Here is a 17,434-nt window from a genome sequence, read left to right on the forward strand (position 1 = left end):
AAGACATTACTAAGAAAGGGAATTACAGACCAATCTTGGACTCACTCATGAACATTGATGTAAAAATACTCAATAAAATAAATAACTGGCAAACCAAATCCAAGAACACACCAGAAAAATCATCCACCATGATCAAATCGGCTTTATCCCAAAGATTCAGGGATGGTTTAACATATGAAAATCTGTCAATATAATCCACCATATAAACAAACTGGAAAAAAAAACCCACATCATCATCTCATTAGATGCTGGAAAAGCCTTCAACAAAACCTATCCCTTTATGATAAAGGTCTTGGAGAGAGCAGGGATACAAGGAACATACTTAAATAATAAAGGTGATATACAGCAAGCCAATATCAGACTAAATGGAGAGAAACTCACAGTGATCCCACTGAAATCAGGAACAAGACAAGGTTGTCCACGCTCTCCATATCTATTCAATATAGTTGTTGAGGTCCTAGCTAGAGCAATAAGACAACAAAAGGAAATTACGGGGATACAAATTGGAAAAGAAGAAATCAAACTCTTACAATTTGCTGACGATACGATAGTTTACATAAGTGACCCCAAAAATTCTATCAAGGAACTTCTACAACTCTTAAGATAAAATTTTTTTTCATAAAATAAACTTTTATTAAACTCGTAGTCTTGCATGCTATATTTTAATCTGCTCCAGAAACAGCTTCATCATCTAGTTCTGTTCTCTCTCTCTTTTTTTTTTTTTTGGCGTTCTTTTTTTTTAAATTTATTTATTCATTTATTAAAAATTTCCACCTCCTCCCCGCCTCCCTTTTACCTCCACCTCCCCACCTCCCCCTCCCTCTCTAGTCCTAAGAGCAGTCAGGTTTCCATGCCCCGTGGGAAGTCCAAGGTCTTCCCCTCTCCATCCAGGTCTATAAAGGTGAGCATCCAAACAAACCAGGCTCCCACAAAGTCAGTCCATGCAGTAGAATAAAATCCCAGTGCCATTGTCCTTGGCTTCTCATTCAGCCTTCATTGCCAGCCACGTTCAGAGTGTCTAGTTTGATCACATGCTCCATCACTCCCAGTCCAGCTGGCCTAGGTGAGCTCCCATTAGATCCGTCCCAGTATCTCAGTGGGTGGACGCACCCCTCGTTGTCCTGACTTCCTTGGTCATGTTCTCCCTCCTTCTGCTCCTCATTTGGACCTTGGGAGCTAAGTCTAGTGCTCCAATGTGGGTCTCTGTCTCTATCTCCATCCATCGCCAGATGAAGGTTCTATGGTGATATGCAAGATATTTATCAGTGTGGGTATGGGACAAGGCCAGTTCAGGCACCCTCTCCTCTGCTGCCCAAGGAACAATCTGGGGACCTCTCCTTGGACCTGGGAACCCCTCTAGAATCAAGTCTCTTGCAAACCCTAAAATGACTCCCTTAATTAAGATATTTACTTCCCTGCTCCCATATCTACCCTTCCTCCATCCCACCCATCCCATTTTTCCAAGCTTTCTCCAATCCTCCCCTTCTCCCCTCTCTCTACCTATCTCCCCTTACATCCACCCTCCCACCCCACCACCACCCCCCTCCATGCACCCAAGTTTTGCCTGGAAATCTTGTCTACTTCCAATATCCAGGAGGATAACTATATGATTTTCTTTAGGTTCACCTTCTTATTTAGCTTCTCTAGGATCACGAATTATAGGCTCGAAGTTCTTTAATTATGGCTAGAATCCACTTATGAGTGAGTACATACCATATTCCTCTTTTTGGGTCTGGCTTACCTCACTCAGTAAAGCGTTTTCTATTTCCATCCATTTGCATGCAAAATTCAAGAGATCATTGTTTTTTACCGCTGAGTAAAACTCTAATGTGTATATGTTCCACACCTTCTTTAACCATTCTTCTATTGAGGGACACCTAGGCTGTTTCCAGGTTCTGGCTATTACAAATAGTACTGCTATTCCCAAGAATGGAATTGCTGGGTCATGAGGGAGGTTGACTCCCAGTTTCCTGAGAAACTGCCACACTGATTTCCAAAGTGGCTGCACAAGTTTGCATTCCCACCAACAATGGATGAGTGTTCCCCTCACTCCACATCCTCTCCAGCATAGGCTCCCATTGGTGTTTTTGATTTTAGCTATTCTGACAGGTGTAAGATGGTATCTCAAAGTTGTTTTGATTTTATAGAAAGGGTAAAGCATCTGTGTTTCCTAAACTTTCTATAATGAGCACGATTACTTTTCCAATTAGAAATATTAAGATAGGCACTGAGAAAGCTGCACAGCTAGTAACAGGCATGATGACCTGTGTTCAGATGCCACCCACTCCAGACTCCTGGAGCTCTCTGGCCAGCCTTGATGAATCCATGAGCTCCAAGCTCAAAAAATGAGGTGGAGAATGATTGGAGAGGATTCTTCAATCTCTGTTCTCCACACACACTGGCATGATGAATTCCACTGACATTTTTAATTACATACACCCACCAAACATACAAAGAAGTGTCAGGGTGTCTGTGTGTGTGTGTGTGTGTGTGTGTGTGTGTGTAATTTAAAAATAGTTCTAAGAAAAAAATTCTATGTGATTTGAGTAGTAGGTGTAGCAATTTCCAATTTTGGTGTACTGATTCTGTGATTTTATTGGTTATGGATCATAAAGGTTATTGCCGCAACTCTGTGCTCTCTAATTACAACCTTTTATCATTCCACCTTCATACTCCTTCCTTCTCTGCGAATGGACCTGTGAGATTCATATTCAAAGTTGCTAATAAAAGAATACAGCTGTCGATTTTACTTTTAAAAATTGTTACATTTTATTTGGGTATGGCATATCTGGGAGAACATGCATACAGTAAAAAGAAAATGTATATTATTACCACCTATCAAAATCAAAATTAATTGATCAGAGTTTTTTCCCATATTCCCATCATACTTTATACTCATTCACTCATTAATATTTTGTTGTTGTTGTTGTTGTTATTTGTTTGATTTTTGAGACATGGTTTCTCTGTGTAACAACCCTGACTGTCTTGGAATTCACTGTGTAGACCAGGCTAGCCTCAAACTCACAGAGATTCACCTTCCTCTGCTTCCTAGTACTGGGATTAAAGGCATGTGCCACCATGCCCACCCCAACAGTTCTTTACCTTAGTTTTATTTCTTTTAACTACTAAACTTTTCTTTTTAATTTATCTTCTCCCTGTAGCCATACCTCTCAGTGATATTCCTAAGGCTTGCACACGCCCTTTGGTCATACCTGCTTTCCCAGTATCCAGTCCTCAGTAGTTAGCATTGTCTTCATTTGGTTTCTTTAGCCGTGATAAAGACCATGACCAAAAGCAACTTAGGGAGGAAAAGGTTTATTTGGCTTACATATCCTGGGTCACAGTCCATTGAGGGAAGCCAAGACAGGACTCAAGGCAGGAACCTGGAGGTTGGAGCTGAAGTAGAAGCCATAGGGAAATGCTGCTTACTGGTTTGCTCCTCATGGCTTGCTCAGCCTGCTTTCTTGTAGCCCCTGGGACCTCCTGCCCATGGGGTGGCACTATCCACATCAGTCTGGACCCTCCAACTTCAATCATTAACAACAACAAAAAAGTGCCCTACAGACTTGCCTACAGGCAGCCTGACTGAGGCATGTTCTTAGCTGGAGTTCCTCTTCCCATCTTCCTAGATGCAGATATGTTTATGTTGAGCTGACAAAAATCAAGCAGCACAACCACCAGCTTTCTCCGTCGCATTCTTACAGCTAGAACACAGAATAGCCACACAGCTGTGGCACCCACAAAGCACAGCTGAGCCCTCAGTCTGGGGTGGCAATGTTTTACATTTTGCTCCTTGACCGCCAATTCATTTTCCACTGTGGTGATTCTAAGCCTTTCACCTGACTCCGCGTTTTCTCAGTCGGTGACTTTGTACTGAACAAAAGCAGAACTGCATAAACTGGTGTGAATCATCCAGATTCCATCTTGGCAGCCATTTACGGGTGTCCTACCTGTCCTCTCTTCCTTTGAATTCACGGCATCCTGCCTTCTCTGGAGTCTCGTGTCTGTCTGCTCTTGTCAATGGGAAGATGGTCATTAAAGTCCTCTGTCTTTGTTCACAGTCTCCTTTCTCTTGGATAGTAAGCAACTTCGGTAAAAGTAAGGACTTACACACCCGCAAAGCTGTCTCCCTGGAATGTCATCTTCATGCTTCCACATCTCTCCAGTATGAATAGTCTTGGGAGAGTTCTGAGTGACCAGACAGTGGTGGCTGTGTAGTAGCCATCCTCTAGTATGTCTCCTCATCTGGTACAAGCAAACTTTGTAATTACCAAAATTCTACCCCCAGTACTAGGAAAGATCTTGGAAAAGCAATTAACTTAGTTAAAAACAGCAGGGCTGGCAAGATAACTCAGCAGGCGAAGGTGCTGGCTGCTAAACCTGGTGACCTGAGGTCAGTTCCTGGGATGGACCCAGATGGTGAAAGGAGAGAACCAACTTCCACATGGTGTTCTCTGACCTCCTCTATACATGCAAATAAGGAAATGGAAAACAGTAATAATATGACTTGTCATGCACCCATCCCACTTTGTCCCATCAGCAGGGCTAGGCAGTGAGGAAAAGCTGATGAAACCTGTAGAAGGAGACAGGTTGTAGAGATGGGTGGGAAGGTACAGAACAGTGGAGTGCAGGCCAAAGGGTGGAGCCCAAGATGCTAAACAAGTAGTGGAGCAAATGAGAGCACTGAGATACTGAGAACAGATTTCAGAATGCACACAATTTAAAAAATCTAGTATTACCAGGTAGTCGTGGCACGTGCCTTTAATCCCAGCACTAGGGAGGCAGGGGCAGGTGAATCTGTTAGTTCAACGCCAGCCTGGTCTACAGAGCAAGCTCCAGGAGAAATCCAGTCTCAAAACAAAAAACAACAAAAGGATCTGGCATGATCCAAAGGGATAGACACAGTTTAAAAGGATAGGTAGGTTAAAGGGGAGTCTTGAAATGCAGGGCTTCTGGAAGAGAAAGAAAGGGGAGAGAATTAAAGGGGCCTTCTGGCAATTTGTTTAAGAGCAAGAAAAGGAAAAAGGGAAGTGTAGGGTTGTATAAGACAGAAAAGTAGTACAAACCCAAGCCCTGTAACCTTCTGCTTCCCAGCAGGGCGAGCAAATAAAACAACCTCAGGCAAGTGTTGGACTGTGTTAGGCTGGCAGGAGTCATGTAAAAGAACCCCGTAATAGAAAAATGAGTAGAGAGAAATATCCACAGAGAACAGTTGTAAGAATTAGGAACTGAATTGTCACGTATATAAACAAGGAAACTCTCTTACTCCAAAAGGCAGTCAGCAGAAGAAAATCGTAAGATGGAACCCCAAAGAAATTAAGTGTAACCCAGATTAGTACTGAGAATGTAAAGTAACATCTTCAGTTGGTCAAACTGTGAAGGCGAGAGGAGGCTGAGAGTGTATGGTTTACTAATCTTCTTGTCATTTGTACTTCTGGTGTCATATCTACTAAACCAAGGTCACAAAGACTCATTCCTATATTGAGATTTATAATCTATTTTTAACTGATTTGAGGTGTTGTGAGGAAGGGTTATAGATTCATTCTTTTGTGTGTAGATATTCAGTGTCTCCATACTATCTGTAAAAAATATTTCTTGTCTGTTGAAGTCTTTTGGTGCCCTTGCAAAATATCAGTGACCAGAATAAACTTCCAAGGCCACTCATGTATCACATAGCACCTTCACTAGCTCCTTATGGCTCTGAGAGTGAATCAGCATGCTGGCAGTTAGGGCCATAGTGTGGTTTATACTAGATGATCTGAGAAGATGGAGGAAGAATTCTAGAAATCTAAATAGATTTCTCAGTAACCTTTAACTTTTATAAATGTTTGTAATCTACATATATGTCCAACAGTAGAACAGTACATCTGTGTAGTGTAATCTGATGGGTAGGTTGACATGGATGGACATGGATGGAGTCATAAAGATAGCAGATTGTGGTATCAATCTTCAACAGAAAACCAGAAAGCAAAGTATGGCTGGGTGTGGTGATGCACACCTTTAAGCCCAGCACTTGAGAGGTAGAGGCAACAGGATCTCCATGGTCTACATAGAGAGTTCTAGGACAATCAGGACTACACAGTAAGACCCACACCAAAAAAAGCACATGTACAATTATTACAGTGATCTAAAATAATGGTTTTTATGTGAGTGTGGTGGGATCATATGCCTTTAATGGGCATAGTAAGTTTCTATTAGGAGCTTGTTTGTATATTTTAAAGTTAAATGGCTAATTCTCAAGGTGGTAGGAATTTTTTTATATTTTTCTCTTCACTCTTTTTTGTCCTTTTTAATTGCCAAGGAAGGAGATGAAGCTTTAGCCATCTTTCAGAGTTTAATTTCTTCAGGAAAATTCTTCCCCAGTCAAAAGCCATCTTCTCTCCTCTGGATTCCTGTAGCATTTGTGCCCCCATGGAACTGTAAATAATTGCACATGTACTTTATACTAGATGCCAGGCTGCATACTGAAGACACCAAGACACAGAATGTTTCCAGGAGTGTTGTTCTAAAAGAAGAAAAATGCCTGGAGAAATGGAAATAAAGAAATAAAAATAAGAAAAAAAAATGCCAGTCTCCCTACTCCATACTAGAATGTTGACTGGCTTGGTTTTGTGTAGACAGCTGTTACTGCACCCAGCTCTTAATTTTGATTAATTCTTTTTTTTTATTATTGTATGTGAATCTATGTTGTGGGGCAGGAGAAAGGGGTTGCATGCCATGGCATGTGTGGAGGTCAGAGGACGATTCTGAAGTCAATGTGGATTCCAGGGATCAAACTCAGGTTTCCAGGCTTGTGCAGCAAGTATACCTTTACCCACTGAATCATCTCAGTGGCCCTTCATTTTTATTAAAAAAAAAAAAAGTAAGCGCACACAGTGAAAATTCAACAGACATAGAATCGTATACATTGGAGTATCTCAGACTATATGGCCGTGCTCTCCCACTTCACACCCCTTCTGGTAATCTTTGAAAGTTTTTACCTGTATCTATCCAGCACTTTTTTTTTAATGTCGATGCAAACAAATAATAGTAAACACTCTTTTTTTCTTTTTCAGGAAAATTCCCAGATGTTTCAAGGTAGACCGTGTAAGGATATGAGTATCCTTAATGAGTATTTTCCTCATGGGATAACAAATGGAGCTAGCTGGTATAACGTCCCGGGTAAAGATCACAGCCTTACAACTCGGATTTTCTGTTCTCCTGGGTGTTGCTGTTTGTTAATGATCTTTTCCAGTTTTGAGAAAGAACTATTGTTTTGTGTTTTTTTTAAAAAAGGCTCAAATGATTTAAGACATTGCAATAACCTTTTCAACTGTTTTGCAGTTGGTGCTCTTTGAGCTACATAGACATACTGCACTACAGCCTGACCAGTGTACAGATTTTTACCTCCAAATCATTATGATCTTTCATGTGCTAATGGGAAGCCTGCAATACAATGAGTTCTTAATGAAAATACAGCATGTTAACTCTCCCATGAGAGAGTCATTACAGAGACAAGATAATTTGGCTTTTTACTAGGAATGATTCTCACCCTGTAGAGTCTAAACTATTTAAAATGTATTCCGAGTAATGAATTTAAATCCTTGTCTTTAGGTGGCATGCAGGACTGGAACTATTTACAGACAAATTGCTTTGAAGTAACTATCGAACTAGGCTGTGTGAAATACCCATTTGAGAGTGAGCTGCCAAAGTACTGGGAACAAAATCGAAGATCTCTAATTCAGTTTATGAAACAGGTACATGATGGTTTATGACTCAGGAACAAATGGATTTCTTCCAAGACCAAGATGAGCTTTGTGTACATGTAGCTTTTATATAGTGAAGTTAGAGTTTGTCTTTAAAACATTTGTACGTTTTAAACGTTGTATGAGTATCTACATATATGTATGTGCACCATGTGTGCAGTGTCCATGGCAGCCATGTGGGTGCTGGCAAGCAAATCCAGGTCCTCTGCAAGAGAAGCTAGTGTTCTTTAACCACTGAGCAGTCTCTCCAGTCCCAGAATATTCCTTTTCTAATTCTAGTTTGTTTTAGAATATTTGCCCAATTTCTATATTCCAGTTTGTTTTGTATATTTACCTAGAAAATTTGTGGGTGTAGATGAGTTTTATTTGTCTAATTAGGGAAGAGGAACCTTTGCTGTAATAGTGATCCTTTTTTATCCTGCCTTTGTAAAATGCTGACATGAATTAGCTACTCACCAGCATTTGTGAGATGATAGGAATGATATTTTTCTTATTGTCATTGATTGATTGATTGATTGATTTGATTGATTGATTGTGTGTGTGTGTGTATACACAAGTGTGTAACAGTTTCCTTTGATTTGAATATGCACGGTGGCTAACAGGTAGTCTTCAGAAATATGTGAATGGTTAATTAGAATAACCTAATACATTAGGTTACCACATTTCTATAGTTTTTCTGGGTTTATACACTAATATTAAAAACATTCTGTGTTATGTGTTGACATGTCTAAAGAAGGCAAACAACTGGCACAAAAACACACCTACTCCATAGCTAGGTTTATATCAGTGCTTTTACATTTTGCTGTGTTTGCTTTATATGAAAAATATGCAGAAGGATGAACTATTTCAGTGAAAATTAGAGATGTTAGAATATTTTACCTTTAAATACCTGGACATCTATTTACTTTTACTTATTCATTTATTTAAATTTTATACATATGGATGTTTTGCACATATGGGTGCTTATGGAAGCCAGAAGAGAGCATCAGATCCTCTGCACTGGAGTTACAGACAATTGTTAACTGCCATGTGAGCGCTGGGACATGAACCCAAGTCTTCTGGAGGAGTAACCAGTGCTTTTAACTGCTGAGCCATCTCTCTAGCCCCTAGGCATCTAGTTCCTAAAAATAAGAATATTCTCCTATATGGCATCTTTAAATGCTGTTATCTCACCCAAGAAAATTATACCAGTTCTCTAATATTACATAATATCTGATCTATATTCAAATTTCTATGTGCCCTCCATGTGATCTTACAGAGATATTTATAAGCAGGATATGGTATATTTGATTGTTGTATCTCCTTACCCTTTTTAATTTAGAACATTCTTCTGTCTTAAAGCAGTCCATTTGGAACAGACCTGGCATGTTTCCTTTTGTAGTATCCTATATTCTGAAGTAGTCATAATGTCCTAAAATTTTAAATGTTGTTATGTTCATCACATGGCCTCTGTTTTCAGAAACAAAAATACATTTTAATGAGCATTTACATTTAGCTTTACTCAGAACCCCAAAGTCCTGGTAGCTCCTTTGTTTGCATTATTAGCGATCTGTTATTTTGTATATGAGCTCCCAAAGTATTTAGATGATCATTCTCCTTAAAATCTGGTATTCTTGTTCTTTACCCAGGTTCATCAGGGTGTCAAAGGATTTGTCCTTGATGCCACAGATGGTCGGGGCATATTAAATGCCACCCTCAGTGTTGCTGAAATCAATCACCCAGTGACTACTTACAAAGCTGGAGATTACTGGCGCCTCTTGGTCCCAGGGACTTACAAAATCACAGCGTCTGCTCGAGGGTAAGTGGTAAACACTTTCAGACAAACATGGCTCCCTTTTAGAACGTTATTTCCAGAAAGTCCCAGAGAGCCTGCAACGTGGAGTTGAATGCATGGAGGCTTAGAGCTAGTGTCACTGCTGAGCACTGCCGCATGAGGCACCGCACCATCAGACAGGTCTCTGACGTCACTTCCGCCTTCCCGGCTCTGATCACCTGCCCTGCCCTGCGACTTCTCTCACTGCTAGTAGTGGATCTGGGATGTACTTGTCGGAAGAAGGGGGAGAAAAGGGAAATGCTCTGCCGAGTAAATTCATGCTGCCCCATGGAGGACACCATTCTACAGAAATATATTTGTTCCCTTTTACGGCTTTTCCAAGCTCTCACATGCATTCATTTCTCTGTGATACATTTACATCATTGCTTCAGTGACAGTTTCTGCTAACTCCAAGCTCTGAGTAAGGCTATTTTCCTCTTATGGACTTGTTTACCTTTTTTATCTATCTGTCTATCTGAAAGACAGGGTCTCAGTTAGCCCAGGCTGACTCCAAACTCCTATTCCTCTCAAGTGCTTCACAAATGATTTATTTATTAAAAAAACGATGAGTCTATGACTTTTTTCTTTTAGAAAACTAAAACAACCTGTTTAGTTTTCTAAAACTAGAAAAACCTTGTTTTCTTTGTAGTCCTTTACAAGTGGCCTAGAATTGTAAACACTTATTTAATCTGAATCTTCTCTTGTTTTGAGGCAGGAGCTGGTGTAGTTCAGGTTGGGGTTTAACCATCCTGTGTAGTGGAGGTTGACCTTGCTTTTCTGATCCTCCTGGAATGCTAAGGTTACATACAGGCTTACCACCACACTCAACTGGTTTTCTTTGTTCTTGATTTAATAAAACTAAGCACTACTGCAGAACATTCCCTTTTCCTTTCTAGTCAACATATTTGTGAAGCTTATCTACCCATCCATTGGAGAAAGCTAAATATGCAGAGACACTTACAGTTGTTAGTGCCTTCTTTCTCACAAAGAACAGGTCTTTTAAATATGTAGTAACTCATAAACAAGGGCTCAAGTCCGCACGGTTGCATTACAAAGTTATTCTGGGGTTTTTTTTGTTTGTTTGTTTAACTTGACAGAATATTAGAGAAACTAGAGCACCAGGTGTCTGAAAAGCAGGCAGAGTTATCTTTGGTAGAGAATGTCCTAAGTTGCTACTTCAGGCTTTTCCACCCACATACCGTAAAGGCTGATTAGTGGACTCAGACTGCAGGAGCCACTGGGGATCTGCAAGATTCTCAAACTGCGATTTGAAATCACATTTTAATTTTTTATTATTTTAAGTGTATGAATATTTTGCCTGCATGCCTGTTGCCCACAGCAGGCAGAAGAGGGTGTTGGGTCCCTAGAACTAGAATTACTGATTATTGTGAACTCTGTGTGGGCCTTGGGATTTGCACCCAGGTCCTCTGGAAGAGCAGCCTGTGAGTGAGTGCTCTTAACCACTAAAATCCTTTTATGTTTGTTTGTTTGTTAGTTTTGAGACAGGGTCTCTACATAGCAGGGGCTATCCTAGAACTCATTATAGCAACCAGACTGTCCTCGAACACAGAGAATCACCTCCCTCTTCCGGAATTAAAGTTGTGTGCCACCATGTCCAGCATAAAATTCTAATTTAAATCTTATAACCACGTCATATTATACTCCTACCTATGTTTGTTCTTCGTTATTATTTTTTTAATAGTAAGTTGACTCAAAGTTGAAAACTTGACTCTTTTGGGAACTATATCACATGTATTCCATGGAGTCATGTATTCTTTGTCCACCTCTATTTCCCAGGGCTTGGATACTAAGGAAGTATGGGTCTGATCCATCTGCTTTATTCTAGGTATAACCCTGTTACCAAGAATGTGACCGTCAGGAGTGAAGGTGCTGTTCAGGTCAACTTTACACTTGTTCGGTCCTCAACAGATGCAAACAATGAATCTAAGAAAGGAAAGGGGGATAGCACCAGCACCGACGATGCCAGTGACCCCACTACTAAAGAGTTTGAAGCATTAATCAAACACCTTTCTGCTGAGAATGGTTTGGAAGGCTTCATGCTAAGCTCATCCTCAGACTTGGCTCTGTATCGATACCACTCATACAAAGACTTATCCGAGTTCCTGCGAGGACTGGTGATGAACTACCCACACATTACAAATCTTACCACGTAAGAATCACCTAGTTTCCTTTCACTTCCTTTAAGTGGGTTCATTCATGCTTTGCCACATCCAAATGGATCTTAGACTTACTTAGAGGTGTTTGGGAGCTGAATGTACGAGAGTTGCAGTCTCACCATTTCCCAAGGAGATTTTTCTGACAGCGTGTGTCGGGTGTGTTGGTGGAAACTGCATGCTGGGTTAGAGGTGCACAGACTGAGCCTTCAAACAGTGAGAGCTCTTCCTAGTGCTTCCTCTGACTGATCTCACACACTTGCCGTGTTCCAGCTGCAGATTTATATTCTGACTAAATGTTGTTTAACTTATTTTATTTTGCTGAGGACAGTGGACACATTTTAGAACTATGACCCTACCTGCCAGGGATCATGTATGAGACTTTTGTCAAATAGAAAAGAAGCCTGGCTGCTATCACTGCTGCACTCTGGTCTGTTCATAGTCTCTCAATTGACACTTTAAAGACATGTTTGCTTGTGACCCTGGAAAGTACTAGCTCATGTCAGTACTAGCTCATGTCAGAGTGGTGACTGGAACAGCTTTCCCTCCGTTCTGGGGTTTCTCTGCCCAGGTTCCTGTGTCATTCTAGGTCTTTGTGCCTTGATACAGCTACTCCAGAACTTCCACCTTGAGTTGACTGCTGTGCTTTGTCTGCTGCAGGGAGGACGTCTGCCTTTGCCACAGGCTTACAAGCTGCCTTCTGCAGACCTCATGAGCATCATTTAGCCTTTACTTTTTTTACTCTTCTCATTGCATTGATTCTTTTAATTTTGCCAGAAACTTTTGCTTCTTAAATTCTAATTTACAGTGTTTATAGATGTAGAGCAATATGTGCAGAGCCAACTAACTTCCTTTATTCAACTGATTTTTTTAGCATTTCTGCCTTGTTGGGCTCTAAAGTCATCATCTACCCTACTACCGCATACAGTTTAGTCTCTTTTTTAAAGATAAAATCCAAATTGAACATTATTCTGCTAACCAACTTAGCTCATTTAATTGTTTGTGTTTGTTTGTTTTAGCTCATTTAATTATTTTAATCCTTCTAACTGAAGGGTTTTTTGATTCAAAGCTTTCTTTATTTTCTTTTCATTTTATTTTTGGTTTTTCAAGACAGGGTTTTTTGTTTAGCTTTGGCTTTGGAGTCTGTCCTGGAACTCGCTCTGTAGACCAGGCTGGCCTCATACAGAGATCCACCTGCCTTTGCCTCCCAAGTGCTGGGTTTGAAAGCATGTGCCACCACTGCCAGGTGCTTTTGAAAATTAGATATTTCCTTAAAATACAGCATATCTGCCATTGGTAGGGACAGACTTTTTTAGGCACTGTCACTGAATGGCATCATTAAAAACAATGACCTTTTCAATTTGATGGTAATCCATTACTTCTGGCCAGCTTTAATAAATCTTCTGTCACAGTAAAGAAAGCCAGCTTTGAGCTCAAAACTCTTGTGAAAGTGGAAATTTGATCATTTATTTTGTTTTTATTGATTTAGCTTTTCCTGTCAAACTGATACTGCATTTATTGTAAAGTGTATAAACTGTATTATTCATATAGATTAATTTAGATTTTAAAGAGACACTCCTACATTTAGTATATTTAAATATTTTTATAATAAGGGTTGAAGTGGCTCAGTCAGAAGATAGACACCAGCTAGAGCAGTGTGGTGAGGCGTGAGGACCAGAGTCTGCAGGGCTGCCCAGCAACCATGGGCTCCAGTCTGGCGATGCTCTACTCTTGGTTTACTTCCTTTGCCCAAGGGAAACTATTCCTCCTAAGGTTTTCTGACACTGTGACTTACTCTTTAAAAAACTTTCAAGGGTTTTTGTGCTTTGTTTTCTTCATCTTCGTTTTTATTTTTAAAATCCATAAGTTAAGTTTAACATAACACTTGATTACTTGCTGACTTTTTGTTTCTGACTTGTAAAAGTTTGGGACAGAGTGCTGAGTATCGTCACATTTGGTCCCTCGAAATCTCCAATAAACCCAACATGTCAGAACCTGAAGAACCAAAGATTCGTTTTGTTGCTGGTATCCATGGAAATGCTCCGGTTGGAACTGAACTGCTTTTGGCTCTGGCAGAATTTCTTTGCCTGAATTACAAAAAGAACCCAGTTGTTACCCAAGTAAGAGAATAGCCTGTTTTGCTATACTTTGAAGACAAAGCTTTGGGATCACTGACTTCAAGGCACCATTTAAAAAATTTAAGTTTCTTACTAGATTCCACACAGAAGCACTTTTAGTACATGTGTCACTGTGAGAAGAAGAATGGCTTTTGGATACAGTCAATGTTCATAGTGTCTTTCTAGTGTATTTCTTTGTATTAGTCCTAAAAGTTTGCCTTCAGTTCTGTACTCCTTTAAGCTGAGGCTCCTTTTAACCTGACCCACAGTTCTGTGTGAATGAACTACTATACTAAAAAGTAGAGTGAAAGATATAATTCTTCTTGCCTTTTCATATAATAAATAAAATCATTGGGAATCCTGGCTGCAAGTAATTGTGTACAAACTGATATAACATTATCTTATTTAGCAATCTGTGGCAGTAGAAAAGAAGTTTGTCCTAGGGGCTTAGGCGTATATGACTAAGAAGCCTTGCTTTGTGTTGTCTTAGGGAAAGCAGGACAAGAATACTCAGTAATTAGCACTTCCTGTATTGAATTTAGGAAAAGTGGGAAGAACTAATACTTGTTGAATGTACACTGACTGTGCCAAGCACTATTGCCCAGAACTTTGTACACATTGTTGTTCGTTGCTCATCCTTTCATGGATAGGGGTCTCTAGTCCATACAGTGAAGACATAAATAGAGGTGTTTGTTAATTTACAAAACATCTGGAATCCAGTAATTAAACCAAACCAACATGTAAAGACTAGTGTTGGTGTTCTTTTTCTTGTAATGAAAAACAAACACCAAGTGTATCTTGCTATAAAGTCCATGCAGTACAGCTATATTGCACCACCTTCCCCCAGAAAGACTGGGAAAGAACTGGTGTCTTGATTAGGATCAGAAGGAACCTGTATGCCTAATTGAAATCAAACTTAGTAAGAAATTATTTTATCATCTCTAGCAAAGCAAATTCCACTAGCAACTTTTACAGGTTGTAAAAGTATCTCCCAGACACTTGTTATTTCTTAAAATGAGATAGTAAAAGATAGTAAATCCCCTGGCTACATATTAGAAATACCTCAGAGCCTTTAAAAACACCAGTATTTGGAATTCATCCTCAGAAGGTATCAATATTTCTTTTATAACTTCTTAGGCATCCCTCCCCACGAACAAACAAACAAACAAACAAAAACAATTGTCATGGCTTTTTAGACTGTTTGTTCATTTGTTTGAGACAGTTTTACTATATAGCCAAGGTTGGTTTTGAACTTACTATATAGCCCAAGTTGGCTTCAAACTTAACATTGGCCCCTCTGGGGTACATAACATTGCCCCCTCTGGGGTTTAGGCATGTACAATCATACACTACAAATCAAACTCAGGACCTTGTACATGTTAGGCACATGCACTACCACTGAGTTATACCCCAGCCCAGATTGTTCTTATATATAGCTAAACTTGTACCTATTGGTCTTATGGTAATAGGGGACCATATCATAGGTAAAATACTTTAATAGGAATCACAAAGCTTTTGAAGCCAATTTGGGACAGTAGAACCTGCCAAAAGAGAAACGAGGAGACAGGATTCAGAGATTCTGTTGAGTAGGTCTGTAGTGAATCGTAAATTATCTTAGAAAGAATCGCTCAAAGGCAGAGATTTAGAAGCCAGTGAGTTAAAGGGTCTCTCTCATATATTTTCAGGAAGAAAGGATTTAGTGTGCCTCTTGCTTTGAGAGGATGAGAGCCTATTCATACACACACACACACACACACACACACACACACACACACATAAAATTTCAGGAGAAGGAGGTGGCCAGTCAAAGTGGGTCCAAAATCAGGAAGCACAGACATGAAGCAGTCTGCTTGCTTCCTCCTTTTTATTCTGAGACCCTGGTCTGTGGGATGGTGCCACGCTGAGGGTGGGTCCACTTAAACTTCTCTAAAAGCACCCCCACAGGCATGTCCAGAGGTATGTTCCTGGGGTGAGTCTAAATCTGGTCAAAATGATGGTGAAGATTAAGTGTAGCACTATTAGAAATATGTAGAATGAAGTCCTTCAGAAATAATTTCATGTCACACGTGGAGGTATTAATGCCTGTGGAGTATCTGGAGGACAAATTATAGCAAGGCAGATGACCTACCTACCTTGGGTTTTTGGACATGCTATTTCAACTCTCCTAGTCTAAGAAGGCTTTGGCATTTCAGATTTTACATTCCCACTTTTAATCCAGAAAAGAGTCCCACCATTATTATTAAGTTAGTGATCAGCAATTGTTTTCTATGGGAGCCAGATACATTTATATTTATACTTATATTTATAGGAGCAGACATCCTGTAGCTACTCAGTCCCATCGTTATAATGCACAAAAGTAAACATAAATGAATAGGTTTGGCTATTCCAGTAAAAAACTTACACAGAAAAGTACCCAGCAATCTGGATTTTGCCTCCCTGAGGTGCTTCTATGACCCGTATTTGGTACCAAGACACATAAGGAACATTAGTTATACAGTATTGTCTCATTTTTTAAAAAAAAATTATTTGAAGCAAATGAGAATTCTATTAATTCTATTTTAGTTTATTTTAGTGTTCTGCCTTTTAAAATAACTATACAAAGTGAACAATAAAGACTGTGTTTATAGGAAAATCCCTATCAATTCCACATAGCACTAATGAACCCTTGATTTCTTTTTCATTTTAGTTGGTTGACAGGACTAGAATTGTGATTGTACCTTCTCTAAATCCAGATGGGCGAGAGCGAGCACAAGAGAAAGAGTGTACCTCAAGGACTGGGCAAACGAATGCCCGTGGAAAAGACCTGGACACAGACTTCACAAGTAGGACTCAATTTTAGGTTATTAAAGTACTTGGTGGCTAATGAGGAATGGGGTGGTACTTGTCTTAAGTTATGAGTGTGAAATATAAATCAATACAGACATCCAGAAAATATTTTCAGTTTTTTCCCTTTCACTTTGATAAGTAATTAAAGCTTTGTATTTTATTTTTTTTAAAAAAAAAGATTAGGATTATTAGGGTGTTCTAATGTGTATAGAGGTAATAAAGGCCCTCTTTCTCTCTCCTTTTCTGAATATGTGTATGTACACAGGATATTTGCATGTTGTTATATATAATGTTACTAATGTGCGCACATGATCTCAAACTATGCACAACTCAATAACTTGCCTGTGAGAACATGTCTTTTTTGCTTGAGGTAGCATGTGGAGAGACAGTTACCCACAAGTTTTGTAAGCGAGAGTTATATGGAATTCAAATAGAGTATTTTTTATGTTTTCACTAAAATTTAGAACTTGATATTTAACTTTTCTCTTTTTTAGGTAATGCTTCCCAACCAGAGACCAAAGCCATCATCGAAAACTTGATTCAAAAACAGGACTTTAGCCTTTCCATTGCTTTAGAAGGTGGTTCTGTGCTGGTCACATATCCCTATGACAAGCCAGTCCAGACAGGTGTGTTCAGTATCAGTGCACACATGTAGTATTTAAGCCTTGTAGGAAATTCCAAGTCGCTAAATAATATACCTTCTAAATGTTTCTCAGTAGTGAGAAACATTAGTAGTGGTTTGCTCTCTGCTCAAATGAT

At 39.6% G+C, this 17,434-nt stretch overlaps 1 protein-coding gene across 1 annotated transcript in view; it reads left to right on the forward strand.

The window, feature by feature from the left end:
- Positions 1-17,434, forward strand: part of Cpd (carboxypeptidase D) — a 77,532-nt gene that overhangs the window by 45,941 nt on the left and 14,157 nt on the right. Inside the window, exons 9-15 of the mRNA XM_085695355.2 lie at positions 7,056-7,161; positions 7,594-7,736; positions 9,374-9,543; positions 11,405-11,728; positions 13,657-13,852; positions 16,536-16,671; positions 17,170-17,301. Coding sequence (XP_085551481.1) covers positions 7,056-7,161; positions 7,594-7,736; positions 9,374-9,543; positions 11,405-11,728; positions 13,657-13,852; positions 16,536-16,671; positions 17,170-17,301 — 1,207 coding nt within the window. The remainder of the gene's footprint in view (positions 1-7,055; positions 7,162-7,593; positions 7,737-9,373; positions 9,544-11,404; positions 11,729-13,656; positions 13,853-16,535; positions 16,672-17,169; positions 17,302-17,434) is intronic.

This window comes from Myodes glareolus, chromosome 9, assembly GCF_982192425.1.
Source record: "Myodes glareolus chromosome 9, mMyoGla1.1, whole genome shotgun sequence".
In the NCBI taxonomy this organism is placed as follows: Eukaryota; Metazoa; Chordata; class Mammalia; order Rodentia; family Cricetidae; genus Myodes; species Myodes glareolus.